Source organism: Embiotoca jacksoni, unplaced genomic scaffold (genome assembly GCF_022577435.1).
Source record: "Embiotoca jacksoni isolate LCO1_2020_lvr unplaced genomic scaffold, fEmbJac1.0.p SCAF_12, whole genome shotgun sequence".
Lineage (NCBI taxonomy): Eukaryota > Metazoa > Chordata > Actinopteri > Embiotocidae > Embiotoca > Embiotoca jacksoni.
In genome coordinates this window covers 18898529-18912540 of record NW_027185252.1, presented here as the reverse complement: position 1 = coordinate 18912540, position 14012 = coordinate 18898529, and the positions used below count along the sequence as shown (strand labels likewise).

The 14012-nt window shown below is 41.5% G+C and overlaps 2 protein-coding genes across 2 annotated transcripts in view; one reads left to right on the top strand and one right to left on the bottom strand.

Annotated features, from left to right (window-relative positions):
* Nucleotides 1–5567, top strand: part of plekhh2 (pleckstrin homology domain containing, family H (with MyTH4 domain) member 2) — a 32960-nt gene extending 27393 nt beyond the window's left edge. Inside the window, exons 28-30 of the mRNA XM_069145275.1 lie at nucleotides 517–603; nucleotides 957–1088; nucleotides 2307–5567. Of these exons, the coding sequence (XP_069001376.1) occupies nucleotides 517–603; nucleotides 957–1088; nucleotides 2307–2492 (405 nt within the window). The 3' untranslated portion in view covers nucleotides 2493–5567. The remainder of the gene's footprint in view (nucleotides 1–516; nucleotides 604–956; nucleotides 1089–2306) is intronic.
* Nucleotides 5568–7007: 1440 nt separating this feature from the next.
* Nucleotides 7008–9938, bottom strand: epcam (epithelial cell adhesion molecule). The gene is made up of 9 exons (XM_069145274.1): nucleotides 9571–9938; nucleotides 8848–8949; nucleotides 8492–8750; nucleotides 8333–8398; nucleotides 8180–8246; nucleotides 7955–8053; nucleotides 7658–7855; nucleotides 7530–7571; nucleotides 7008–7429 (listed from the first exon to the last, which is right to left on the bottom strand). Exons 1-9 carry the CDS (start codon nucleotides 9626–9628, stop codon nucleotides 7406–7408), a joined length of 915 nt encoding a protein of 304 aa, XP_069001375.1. The 5' UTR covers nucleotides 9629–9938; the 3' UTR covers nucleotides 7008–7405.
* Between the last annotated feature and the right edge of the window lie 4074 nt (nucleotides 9939–14012).

Below are 14012 nucleotides of genomic sequence, written 5' to 3'. Positions count from 1 at the left end.
AGAAGAGAAAGGTTGCAGGACACGCCTTTGTACAGTTAAGGTGTTTGTAACATGTTGTCAACACACAATCTTTTAACAAGCCAACAAAGTCCCAGACAATGCAGTTTAGTGCAACACACTGGCACAGTGTCAGCAGAATATGATTGTATTGGTGCTTATACAGGGGGTTTCCATTTCTTTATGGGTCACTAGCGGTAAAGCACACAGTGATGTCACAGCTGTGACTGCAGTGTGTTTACAGTAGTGTAGTAGAAGCTGTGGGATGATTAAATTACACTGATTGTTGCACTTCTGTTGACTTTAATTTGTTTGCAGTGGTTTCTAGTCAAGTTTCTTTTCTGAACTTTGAAATATGTATCCTCCACATGTGACTCGAGTTGAGTCAAGATCAAGAACAGCCACACTTGCATTGTGCTGATATAAAGCATACTGTTGGTGTTTACTCACAGAATAGCACATAGTTATGAAAATAAATTTGGAATTGATCTGACTCCCTGTTTCTCTCTCTGTTTTCAGAGCATTACTCCCTCTCCTGAGCCGGGTGAACGTGTTTGGCTGGCAGTGCATGAAGATGGTATCAGCCTCCTGGAGCACAATTCCATTGTAAGCAGCTCTGCTGTAACTCTTTTCCAGACAGCTGTCCAAACATTATTCCTCTGCCGAGTCCCCGTCTTTTGCTTCTAAAGTACCGACCTTAAACATGAACATTTCTATGTGGTCTAAAATCACCTTTTAATATCACTTAGGGCCATTAATACAGTATGTTCAGCTTCATATCATTTTTAAAATACAAATCACCCAGTAGTAGTAACAGCTGGATAAAGACAATACTATAATAGAAGGCCTGTAATATCTGCTTTTATGTGGTTGTCAGAAACGGTGACTCACTTCATTGTTTTCCATATTTGTATCAGACTATTGTCCTCACACATATATCTTTATACCTGTGTGTTTAGAAACTGCTTGTTTCCCACCCCTACAAGAACCTGATGACATTTGGAGGCTGCAGGCAGGACTTCATGGTGGTGGTGGGTCAGAGCAAAGACAAACCTACAGAGAAACATCTGTTTGCGATGGATGCCTCCAAGGTCAGTGAGAGAGCAGCCTCAGTGTCTGATGGGTGACATTTATCATATCAATGACATTAACACACTCAAAGTTTAGTTCAGAGGCTGGTTTGTTGGATGTATGAGGCTGTTCATGCCTGGCATTTACATGCGTCCTGGGTGATCCGATCACAAGTGGTCAGCTCAAAGTAAAGGTGTGAACACAGAGATCCACTATGCGGTCTGGGATGCAAATGGGATCATTTCTTTGAGCATTGTGAAAAGCAAATGTGTATTGAGTGACATTGAAGGACCACCTACTCAACCAATGTCCTCTGAATAAGTGATAGAAATATTGAGAGCAGCTCTCAGTGCCACATCCAAGTGTTTGTATCTGCTTCCACATGCTGTCACGTTACAACCTGCTTTTCTTCAATTTTTTTTGTTACCAGAAAATATAACCCGTGTGATTCGTCGGAGCTCAGCTGAACTGCTTAAGTTTACCTCGTCTGTAATTTCTGACCAAGCACAGAGCCCAACCCTCTTGAACATGTGTTCAGACATGTACAAATGTCAATTAAGCTAATTGACAGCGCATTAAAATGAGGATCGAGTGGAGATCATTGTGTTAAATGCCTGCTGCTCTGCCTCCTCTCTCCTCATGGGTGTGTTCACATGTTTATTTACTTGTTTATTTATGTTTATATGCATATGGAGCAGGGAAGTGAGAACCGATCACAAGTGGTCACTTGAGACAAATGTAGAGCCAATTGATAATGCCAGGAGTGAACTGATATTACAGCTGTGATCGCATCACAGTCGCTTGTTAATGGCATGTCTGTCCAACCTGTGTTTGTTCTGTAATAATCGAAAATTTGTTTGTACAATAGTCAGATTAGATTTGTCAAATTTAACAGTATTACAAAGGGCTGCCTTTCATTTCATTGAATATTAATCAGCGTCTGACATCACAGGTAAAGTACATATTACAAAACACAATACAATCTGTCATCCTGGCAGCAGCATGAGGCTGGTTAAACATTTGTTTCCTGACATTACCTTTGTCCTACTGAGAAACCTGACGATCAGATTGAGGAACAAGTGAGTCTCGTGAGTGGAACTGACTATCAGGTGGCAGAAGCTGCTAATAATTAACTATCAATAGCTTCAAACTAGACTAAACATGACTGAACATCACAAACAACTAAATATGAATGGATTTTTATTAACATTGACATGCCCGTTTTGTTTGGCCAACAGATCAGAGAGATCACCCTCCTCATCTCCAGTTATATCAACAGCGCTCATCAGCAGAAGGCCGCCGCCCACCACCTCTCTGCCCCGGCTCTGATGGTGGCCCAGCCAATCAGTCTGAAGAGCAAAGAGCTGAGGAGCAAATCCCCGCCGGCGCTGGGACGCCCTAGCAAGGCTCCCACGCTGCTCTGATGGCTCCAAAAATACAACTTCCTGATTTTATTAAAATAGAAAAAAATGTAGCATTTATCTGCAGCTGCACTTGGACTGATTCCACTAGAATACAGCCTGTAGATTTAGTCAGGTTGGACTGGTCACCCCTCTGCCTGCTGGAGGAGACAAACGGGGAAACAACCGTCTCTGTTTGATGTAGTTTAATATCCCAGACCAGCTGAGGTCACAGCAGCTCGCTGATATCATCACACAGCGCCTTTCTGCCTTCCCCAGAGAACACTTTATGAGATTTGTGGCTTCAGCTGGAGCTGTAAGCGTTCCACATACAGTAGGTACAAAGGGCTCCAGAAGCAACTAAGAGGCTTTGCTTAATACTCAAAAAAAAAACATTTTGGTCTCCCTGATGACTGTGTAGCCTTCATGTTGTGACCCCGATGAGAAAAGTCAACGGTGTTTATTGACAGACTGAGCTAGTGTTCGGAAACTTCAAATCAATTAGTGTTGATGGTATATGTCCTTTAAAAAAAAAAAAAAGATGCTTTTTGAAGTTAACTGTTGTCGTCCTGCCTTAAAAACAATAACGCACAGTTATACACCGAAGAGAAGAGGTGATGACGCTTTGATAAATCATTTAAGAGGGGATTTTTGTGAAACTCTTCCAGTCCCACAGAAATGCTAGAAGAGTTTCACTTCCAGCGGGATAGAAGAGTTGTCTGTTTCGTGAGCTTATAAGAGGAAAGCACCTGTGTGTTTTTAGTTACTGAACAACCAGAGTGGTGAAACTTTAATCATGCCCAAATACTTCGGGCCTCTCTGCTCGAGTGAATGACTAGAAACCAGCGAGGTTCTTCCTCTCTGGATGTTAGATGGCAACGTTTAGGGATGTGCACGAGGAGGGCACGGGAACGGAAGTCACGTCAGCTTTATTTACAAACGGTAACACACATTTCTCTATAATGAGTTCACTTTTTTTTTTTTAAAGTGTCCAAACAGCTCAGCACAGCAGTTAATGTAACATCAAAACTGATGTAGCAGACAGGTTTTCACTCATTTACACAGTGACCTAAAAACCAACAACAGGTAGCATGACATCGCTTTTGTCTCTGAAGTTTCTTTTTAGTTCTTTTATCATAAACCCGGAGTCCATTACAAGAAAACAAAAAGCATGTCTTTACTGATAATGGATCAGACATGTTGCAGTTTGCTCCCATTAACGTTTTTATGCCTCTTCGCCGTCTGTCTGTGTGTTTGTCTGTACCGTTATCTTAAGGATAGCCTGGCAGCGCCGACTGTGTATCACAGCTTCAGTTTTTTTCGCTGTGAATACAGTCTGGTAACTTGCTGCCCAGAATAAAACACCAAACGTTCAGCATTCAGCGCAGAATAAACACTCAGCGTCTCGTCAAGCTGCCAAAGTTCATTAAAACAATTTTTTTTTAAAAAGTTGTACTCGGGAAAACGCATGGACACGGGCCATAGGAAGTGTCAGCCGGTTACGGCGCATGCTGATTGGTTAAAATGAACCCGAGGTCTACGCACAATAGGATGAACAACTGCAAATGATTCCCTAAAGCAGTTAAATCGGGTCTGGTTCGCACCAGGCTATCTTAAGAATGCTTTGAGGGAATTTCTTCAAATTTGGCAAAAAAGTTATCTTGGTACCAATGATGAACTGGTTAGTGTCAAAGGTCAGGTTCACATTGAGCCCAATTCAACCCATTTACAGAATATATAGCTTCTTTGCAGCAACATCTACTGTATATGACTTTAGACAGATGTGCATGTAAACTACAGCTTGAGTGGTTAGCGGAGGAATAAAACTGCATTCATTAATTCCAGTAATGCAAAACTAGACATATTCCCTTGATATAAATGTATACGGGAGCTATACATGTGGAAATTTAGCAGTTCGACTGAACTTTTTCTGCTGCATGAAACCAGACGTTTGCATCCAGGTCACTTCTTACATCCTGGGAAAGAAACTTTTTGCATGTCTGATCCAACCCTGGAAATCTGGTGTGTCCAGACATCCGGCATTCACTGTGGCTCTTGGTCTTAAAATTTCTACCTTAATGAGGTAGAAAATTCCTATGTGGGGTTGTTGACAGTTAGGTGGAAGGACAATAGACCGTAAACAATGTAAACCCACAGTTTAAACCCACATCGATTTCTGTTGTGCTGACTGTCAATTCAATTGAATTCAATTGAATTTATCTATAGAGCGCCAAATCACAACACAGGTTATTTCATGGCACTTAACACATCAAAGTCCTTACAGCAGAACTTTACAATATTATACAGAGAAACCCAACAATTCAACAATTCCCACATAAACTAGGAGGGAAAAAAAACTCCAACAGAGGGAAGGAAAAACTCCCTCTTAAGAGGAAGAAACCTCCGACAGAACCAGGCTCAGAGGTGGACGGCCATCTGTCTCGACCGGCTGGGGTGATGGGAGAGCAAAGAGAAAAGGACAGCATAGAGATGCAAGACATGAAGGGAACTGTATGGAGAGGCAACAGACAAACTATGGGAGAGAAAAAGCATTAAGTTAATGAGATGTTATGAGTGTGTAGAGAGAGTGAGAGGAAAGAAGCTCAGCACATAACGAGGTCCCCCAGCAGCCTCGGCCTATAACAGCATAACTAAGGGTTGGTTCAGGGCCACCTCTGTCAGCATTATATGGTTCTATAAGATCTCTGAGATAAGATGGAGCATGGTCATGAAGAGCTTTGTAAGTCAGCAGGAGAATTTTAAATTCAACTGTGTGAACAGTTTTCAGTTGTGTTACCAGTTCTAATAAAGAAATATAGAAGAAGATGGTGAGAGCGTGTGCCAAATGTTGCTGGACCAGATCAATGACAATGTGGTTGTTGAACGAGAAACATGATGGTTACCTGACGTGACTCACAATATAGTAATTAGTCAACCTACAAATAAACTGGAATAACAGAACTTTTTTTTATGTTTGGTACTTTGGTAACATTTTTTCCTCCTAGAATTATTTTAAGCCTGTTCACAGTGCGTGTTGTCAGGTTGTATTTATTTGTCATATAATATGCATCATTTAAATCATCCTTGGAATAAAGCTAATGACAGCAAACTGGTGTCACTGAGTGCCATTCATGTAAATAATCCACAGCCTGTGGGAAGCTGTCCAAATCCATAACATTCACACCCATCCCACCTTCCCCCCTCCCCCCTTCTTTGCAGCTCTGCCCACAAACCTGCCCTAGGTGCTCCTCATTGGTGCGAGCACAGCTGACGTGCCGATACCTGTTGCAGGTGCCCAACACACCCTCATTCCTACAGTCTTTCACAGAGGGGGTGGGGGGGGGGGAGAGAGAGAGAGAGAGAGAGAGAGAGAAATATGATACCTAACCTGTCCGAGAAGTGCCTTTGTCCCCGTGCTGCCATGGGGATGAAGGGAGGGAGGGCTCTCGGGGGAGACAAACAGGGTGAAGCAAAAGGGAGTTTAGGCACAACAGACAAATAAAAGTGAATTATTAAATTTGTAGGCGTAGAGGAGAGTTAAATATGTTGTTGAGGCTTGTCAGAGATCCATTTCTGTTACAGTAAGGCTTCATTTTGAGAGGAGGTTGAAACAGGGACAGCCTCTTGCCCTCAGAGAGCACAGCCACAGAAAATATCACACCGTCATGTGACGGGAAACCAGCTGTTTCCTTCCTCACTCTTTGTCCCTCCGGTGCTTTAGCCTGCATTGGTCTCTGACTTCTCACCTGACTTGTGAACAATCATCTTACTAAGTGCTTTTAAACTCAAACCTGTCTCAGTATTTGTTGTGTACATACTGCATACGTTGAGTTTGTGTGCGAGCCAGAACCTGACTGACAGGCCGAACACTGACGTACTCTTCCGGAGAAATGGCGAGAAATGACAAACCACCACCTCCCTTCTGCTCTAATGGGTGTTGTCGCACAAAGAGGAAATCTCAGCCAAACAGTGTCATCAAAACATTAAAATTTTCCACTTGTTTTTGAGCTAAAATATTTCACCACATTCCTGCAGGTTGACAATGAACCACCTTGTGTTTTCTGTAGAATGTGCGCCATAAAAGTGACCCATGGAAAACAGGGATTAAAGGATCCTTCAGAGGTTAGCGACACATTCAAAACATACACCTGCCACACCCATTCAAAACTTCTGAACAGAAAACTTCCAGCGGCCCAGCCAATGGACACAAAGAGCTGATTTCAAACCATTATGTCAGCAGCCATTTTTAACACGCATTTAAAAAAAAAAAAAAAAAAAATGAATGAAGCTTCTGAGAAAATTTACTGTAAACAAAGCATCAAAAGTAAAAACAAAAAAAAAAAAAAAAAAAAAACAAACAAAAAAAAAAACAAAAAAAAACCTTAATACACCTCTTAACATGCAAAAACAGTGCTCAGTGGCCTCCTCTCACTTGCTCCCTTCCCCCCACTGGGTCTATTGTACTTTTCCACTGTGACCGAAGACCAAACACACTCTACTGATAAACCCTCACACCACCAACAAACCTTCCACACAGACTTTTTTTTTTTTAACAGTTTTATTAAAAACAATCCAACAAACACATTAAGTAAGAAACTGTACAATCTATGACATGGACTTTGAACCGTTCAACAAGTTCAAACATTAAAATGTGACGCGTGTCAGGCAAGCTCTGAGAAGCACAGTTTATTATGGCAGACAGATCGGGCGGTGCGTTACGACTTTATACTATTCACAAATAAAATGGTTACCAATAGTGCCTACAACATCAAAACATAAAAGAATCAGGTTGATTGTTCCTTTACAATTCGCATTCCTAAAGTAAAAAAAAAAAAAAATTTAAAATTTTAAAAAAAGATGGCGGCACACTCCCATGGCAAAAGAATTCATCCAAAAAGACGACGTACAAGCCGATTCCTCCTCCTCGAGATGCTGCTTTACATGTTGTCCATCTCTCTTTGCTGGATTTAAGAGATAAAACAGGTTGTTAAACAGCTGATCCCCAGCGCAACAAGGAATGTTTGCACAGACAAATACAAGGTAACAGGAAGTTCATCTCACCTGAGCTTTGTTGTACTGATTCTGACGCCTTCTGGCAAAGAACTACGCACACAGAAAAATAAAATTAGGACTCTGATTTCCGTGTTAAGGGAAAAATCGACATTTAAACCAAAGAAACATGTACTCACCAGGACCAGCACGCCAGCAACCACAGCCAGCACCACCACCACGATGACGGCGATGATCCCGCCTGACAGGTTCTTCATGGTGAAGGTCGGGGCCTCCTCGTCCACGTAGTACACCAGGATGTTCTCCATTTCCAGAGTCTGGCCGCCCACAGTGGGCGCAAACTTGTCCTGGTTCTTGAACAGGGGCAGCACCTTCACCTGCAGGAGGAAGAAGAGACCACAGGGTCAGACAAAAAGGTCCTCTCTTTGACTCGTTGCAATATAAATACATTTAAAAAAGAAGGTGCTCCAACGTACATCTTTCTCCATGTAGTAGGCCATGTGGGTCAGTTCTTTCGTGTTGTCTCCAATGTTCTTTTTCACATCCACGACGATCAAGCGGGCCTCGGGGTCGTACTGTAGGATGGCAGACAGGAAGCTTTGTTAGACCGGTAGAAAGGGGGAAGTGGTTTACAATAGTTTTCTGTAAGCTAAATACATCAAGTATATTTTAAAGTTATTCCCCATATTGGACTCACTCACCTCAACTTCCTTCACAAAAGCCTTGTCAAAGTTGCCATATCGCTTGTGAATGGCCTCCGCAATGGCACTGTTGTTAGGATGAGAAATTATAATCATGAAATACTGACACTTTTTTATTTACTTTTAAATGGTTGCTGTTAAAAACACACGTACGTCTTCAGTTTGCTAGCATCCACTGGAGCGCTCACTTTCTTGTGTGTCAGCTGAAGACGGAGCCAGCTGGAGGAAAAATTAAAAAAAATAAAAATTCAGCATTGAATATTTAAACTATTCACTCTAATGCCGCACCTCCACCTTGATGAAGTTACTTACTAGGTCTCCACCAGCTTCTCGCACTTGAGCTCCCTGTCTCCCTTGTCAGTTCGCCGAACGCCAGCGCTGTTGACGCACCAGCACTCCTCCGTGTTGTTGCACTGCTTGGCCTTGAATTTGCCATTATTCTCGCAATCTGGGTCGTAGATGCCGTCATTGTCCACGAAGGCCGACTCAACCGGCTTTCCTCCGGTACGAGTGTCCAGGCCCTTCTTCGCTCTGTACATCTCAGCCTTCATCAAGTGGCACTTTGGGATCACTGAGACAAAAGAGGTAAAAACATGAGCAAAGAACCAGAGCAACCTGCATGAAAGGAAACATGTAGGTTTGATTAAAACACCCATCTCGTTACTTACATGTTGAGCAGTTAAGGTTTTGTTTAACATTATCGCCAACCAAAAGGAAGCATGAACATGGAGTTCCATCACAGGTGGCCCACTTCATTGTTTCACATTGACCTAAACAGAGACATGACAGTCAGTCATTGACAATGAAACAAGAACTCTCCATCTTTTAATATTCAAATATCAGTCAAATGAATAACCTTGATCACATGTTTGGACAAAGGCCTACATTATAATTTCATCCTAAAAAAAAAAAAACAGTGAACTGGTGAAGCAGTTTCACAATAGGGTTTATTTGTTTTGTCACGTTATGGCTGTATAAAAAGCAGAGGCCCAAGTCCAGCAGGAAGACAGGTAGGCATACCCAACACCTGGGCGTTGGTTTCTGCAAACAGACAAATCCCCAAAGAGCGTGACAAGCGCTCCCAACCCCCACCCGACAACTAAACCGGCTGTCTCTTATTTCCAAACAGCTTTTAAAATCACACTGCGGGACATGGACCATTATCTCATGGTAAATTAAGTTAATTTAAATTTAAAACAGGCAAAACTACAAAACACAAGGAGCTTACATTATCATGTATATGTGTTTTTGTAACTAAAGTTGCTTCAATTATAAAAAAGGTGTTCTTGACATAAAACATGAGATATTTTCAGGTAATTCATAAGTCTCGCACAAACTGCGTTGCACGACATTTTTAGCCTGATGAAGTTGTATCAATTCAAACTACTCACATTGAGCCGAGGTTTCCACCGCGAGGGCAGCGAGGAAGACGAGAATCCACGTTTTCATGATGAAATTAAAGGGGGGGGAACAAACTCAAAACTAATTAAAGAAAACTGTTTGCTTCCTCGGCTTTCTGTCCGTCCGTTGTCCACAGAGGTCACACCAAGAATGAAGAGCAACGTCGACGGAACACAACAAAGCTTCCTTTTCTAGCCGCAGGTGTGTCCCCGGTCAAACCTGTTTGGAGAGAAACTCAATCGGAGAGCGCGCGCGCGCGCGCACACACACACACAAAGGTAAGGACTCAAAAGAGCACGAGCACAATTTAAAGTGACGTCGCTGAGCGGAGTTGATTATTGATTATATCCCTTTTGGTTGTTGGAGTCCAATTGACGGAGGGAGAAGTTATCTGGTTAATTTATAAGAAAAGTAGTCTCATGACGTCAGACTAATTTGCATAGGCGGGGACGGGGGATGACGCTGCGGTAGTCGAACGCGCCTGCTTCCGGGGTGACCATATTTGCGCTCTCCGTTTCTGTTGACATATTTTCTTCTTTCAGCTCTTCAATACATCGATATTTCCAATGCTTCCTGTCATACTTTTGGCTAAAATAGACTATAATTAAACAAAATGTCCGCTACAGTAGGTTCATTTTAAACTTGTCAATCTGTAGGCTGTGCTATATAATGACCTTTGAACATAAAGAATAACTGATCCTCCTGCAGGGTGTTACTTATCACAGCTTACGGTGTTTTTCATCTTTAAGGTACTTCATAGATTCTATTGAACCATTGTAATATTCTATTGTATTATAGTTTGAGTCTTGTAGTGTTCTGTTTTTCCATGTTGAGTTCTTCATACTTATTGTTGAGTCTTTTTATGTACTTGATGTTGAGTTGAATGTATTTTACAGTCTCATCGAGGAGCATGCGTTGCAAATTAGCTTTGGCTATGAATGTTGTGGTGTGTGATATCAGTTCATGCCACATCATTGTCGCTATAGACATAAATATATAATTTTAACAGTTTAGAGTCACTTTTATCGTGGTATGTGTTCCTATTATATTATATTACACCATTATATCAATCCTGTAGGATATTTTAGCACTTAGCACATTTTTACACCATTGAAACCATTGATCAACGTGTTTTTATTCATACTTTACCACCACCTAAAATATCCCTAATTATGTACATAAAACACATAGTGTGTCAGGGAATATGTGTAAACACTCTTGTTTGTGACAGATTGAGAAACATTGTGATATGATGACATCACCATCAGCATCTAACATGACAGAAACCAGAGGTTTGGAAAACATTTCTCAGGTGTTGTGAGTCACAGCCTCAGGGCTCCTCAGAAATGACCTGTCTGAGAAATATTCTCACCCGCAGCCACCCGGTTTCTTGAGCTTTATTCATTACTTGATATTGATTTTAAATCAAGTGGGCAATATGGAAAAGGAAGTAGAAAACACTCTTTAGAATGGACTCATGATGAATGCACACTTTGTGTCAGGGCAAAATCAGTAAAGTATGAGTTTAGTTAGCAGAAGTGTTCCCAGCTAAACTTCCTGTAGTGCACCTGAGGAATGGCGTGCTCCGCCCTGGTATACATTTGTACTAAAGAGTTGCTATGTCTAAAATGTTATGCTGGGATGCCTGAACTTTTCAAAGATATGTAACACACAATAGCAGTTTTTGACAGATTATTGTAACTCGCATTTGACCTTAATACCGTTCTCTTCTATCATCAAAGTCTATTAAACTGCAGTATTCTAGTTCTTAATTGGTTCTTTTTAGTCATGAAACATGTAGCTGTAAAACAGGCTGTGAGGACACATTTCCTCAGATTTTCAGGATTCTGTCATTTCTGTTTGCTGCTTAAAGGAGCAGTGAGATGATTTTAGTGGCATCTAATGGTAAGGTTGCAGATTGCAATCAACTGAACACCCCTCGCCTCACCCTCTTCTTCCAAGCATGTAAGAGTATCTACGGTGGCCAAGATGTACATGAAAAACGAGAAAGGCCAGAGCCAGTGTTTGGTTTGTGCCCTCTGGGCTGCTGTGGAAACATGCCAGTGCACCATGGCGGCCTCTGTTAAAGAGGACCTGCTGCCTATGTAGGTTTGAAAGACTCAAAACACAAATGATTCTGAGTATCAGGTGATTATACACTAATGAAAACATATGAGCAACAATCAAAAAGTTCAGGGACTATTCCTCTGGCACGCAAACAGAGTGCAGCAAAGTAATGCAGCTTTAGAGCTGTATATATGTCTATTTTTGTTTTATATGTCTATTTATATCTGTCTGTTTTTGTTTTTTGCACGCTAAGAGAGAAGCTACAAGCGGAGTCAAATTCCTTGTATGTTAAACATACCTAGCCAATAAAGCTGATTCTGATTCTGATTTATCTGCACTTATTCCAAGTTTTGTTGCTTGATCAGCATCAGCACCTGAGTTACACACCTGAGCCTGTGCAACCACTCAAATGTGCACATTTGTAGTGGCACCATGGACCTGAAACTTGAGCAGAGAGTACTGGGAAATGCACTTATTCGCTTATACACATTCTGTCTGACACATGACCCCTCCCCCAATAAAACCACACCATGTGGCTTCTACACACATAAACCAAACAAGATGTTAATATGTGCCGAATGCCGGCGGGTGGATTCTTTGTACTTTGAAACAGAACTAACATGACAGTTGCATTGATCTTCTCTAACTGTCATAATGAAAACATGGCTCATAAAAACGGTTCCTTTAAAGATGCAGCCTGCACAGTTGGAGACATTAACAGGAAATACTAGAGACTCTCCCCATTTCTCACAACCGTGGTAATCCCTATAATGCGCGTTTGAAACGGCATTAAATGAATCACTGACAATGACGTAGCAACAGGAAGGATGTCTTGAAGGTATGGTGGGAAGAGTGTAGAGAGAAACACTGATGGCGGACTGAAACATGTCTAAACATGCACTTGAATTTTCTTACGTAATACTAATTTCACTTTGACATTTCTAGGAAAGACATTAATCGGGCCTAAACAAGTTGCTTTGTTCTCAAGAAAATACAATCTTAGTTGTTTTAACCTGTTTCTCTAAGGCTCGAAGTTTGACTTCAAAATCTTCCTCACGAGTTCTTAGACAGACCACAAATGTTTTAGGAAAGTAACTTATAGGGTGGAGGGTTGTTTTTATTTCTACATGTCTGCTTACTTGATGAAATGTAAATTTACATAAAAGTCACATACATTTTTGGTCTTTCATAGGAAATAATTTGGGCACCTCTGTACCAGACAGTCTCAAACATTGTCAAAGCTGTGGGCCTCTGTTGGCAAGGTGCAACATCTCTATTTTAACAGTTTATCATACTAATGCATGTTGTAATCCCATCACAGCTCACGTCAACCTGAGCTGTACTCCCGCTCCAAGATGTGGGGAATCATCCCTTTACACAGCAGACATATACGCTGGTCAGAGTAGGAGAGACACAGGTGTTAGAAAAGTAACAGTAGCTGTTGTCCATTCAGGTTACTGCCAGTAAACAGTTCTATGGAAAGTTTGTTCATGGATCTTTAAAAAATATTGATGAAACAGTCAGGATAGGAAGGTCTGTCGTTCCTCCCGTTCTGCTGACTCTACATTAATACAGTCAAAGAACAGCTGTGAATACGCACTAAAGTACATTATGGTTCTTGTGTGTGACAAAGATGATTTGTGTGTCTAATGACACTAATAACAGCTGTGTTGCATTGAGGTGTCGCTCAGAAGTCAATGTGTTCTAAATCCACTCTGTATACTATGATTACGAGTTTAAAACAAATCCTACTGTAAAGAAAATAAAAAAAGAAACATCTTTGACTGTACTTGATTTTGTCACTTTTTGTACTGGTTTTGTTTTCATGTCGGTCTTGTAGTCTTTAGTTCAGTGTGTATTTCCGGTTTCATTTTGAAGTCCTCCTCTGTCTTGTTGTTCCCCAACACCTTATTCTTGCACACCTGTTTCCACTTGACCATCAGCCTCCTCTGCTTTTCTACTTTGTTCTGCTTCAGTTTGTTCTTTTCCGTTGCCATGTTTATGAATCCTAATATTAATCTCGTCATCCATGTTTAGTCCTGTCTTTGTGTTTGTTTGTTTTTTCTGTGTATCTTTTTCCGTGTATGTTATGTGGTGGGGTGTTTTTCCAGGACCCAAATGCAAACTCACAGACTCAAGGTTTTCAAGTTCCAAAAATACAGTCTTTATTGTCCAAAAAACAAACAAAAAACTACAAACCAAAATGTGGCACCGAGCGTGTCCACTTTACGTCCAGTCGGGAGGGCAACTCAACCGACAGCTCCAGGGGGACACAGGTAACAGGGCAGCCGGCAGACCAGCGGAAGGGACGGCGTCAACAATCTTCCAAGCCGGGAGGGCAATTCCACCGACTGATGATTTTGAC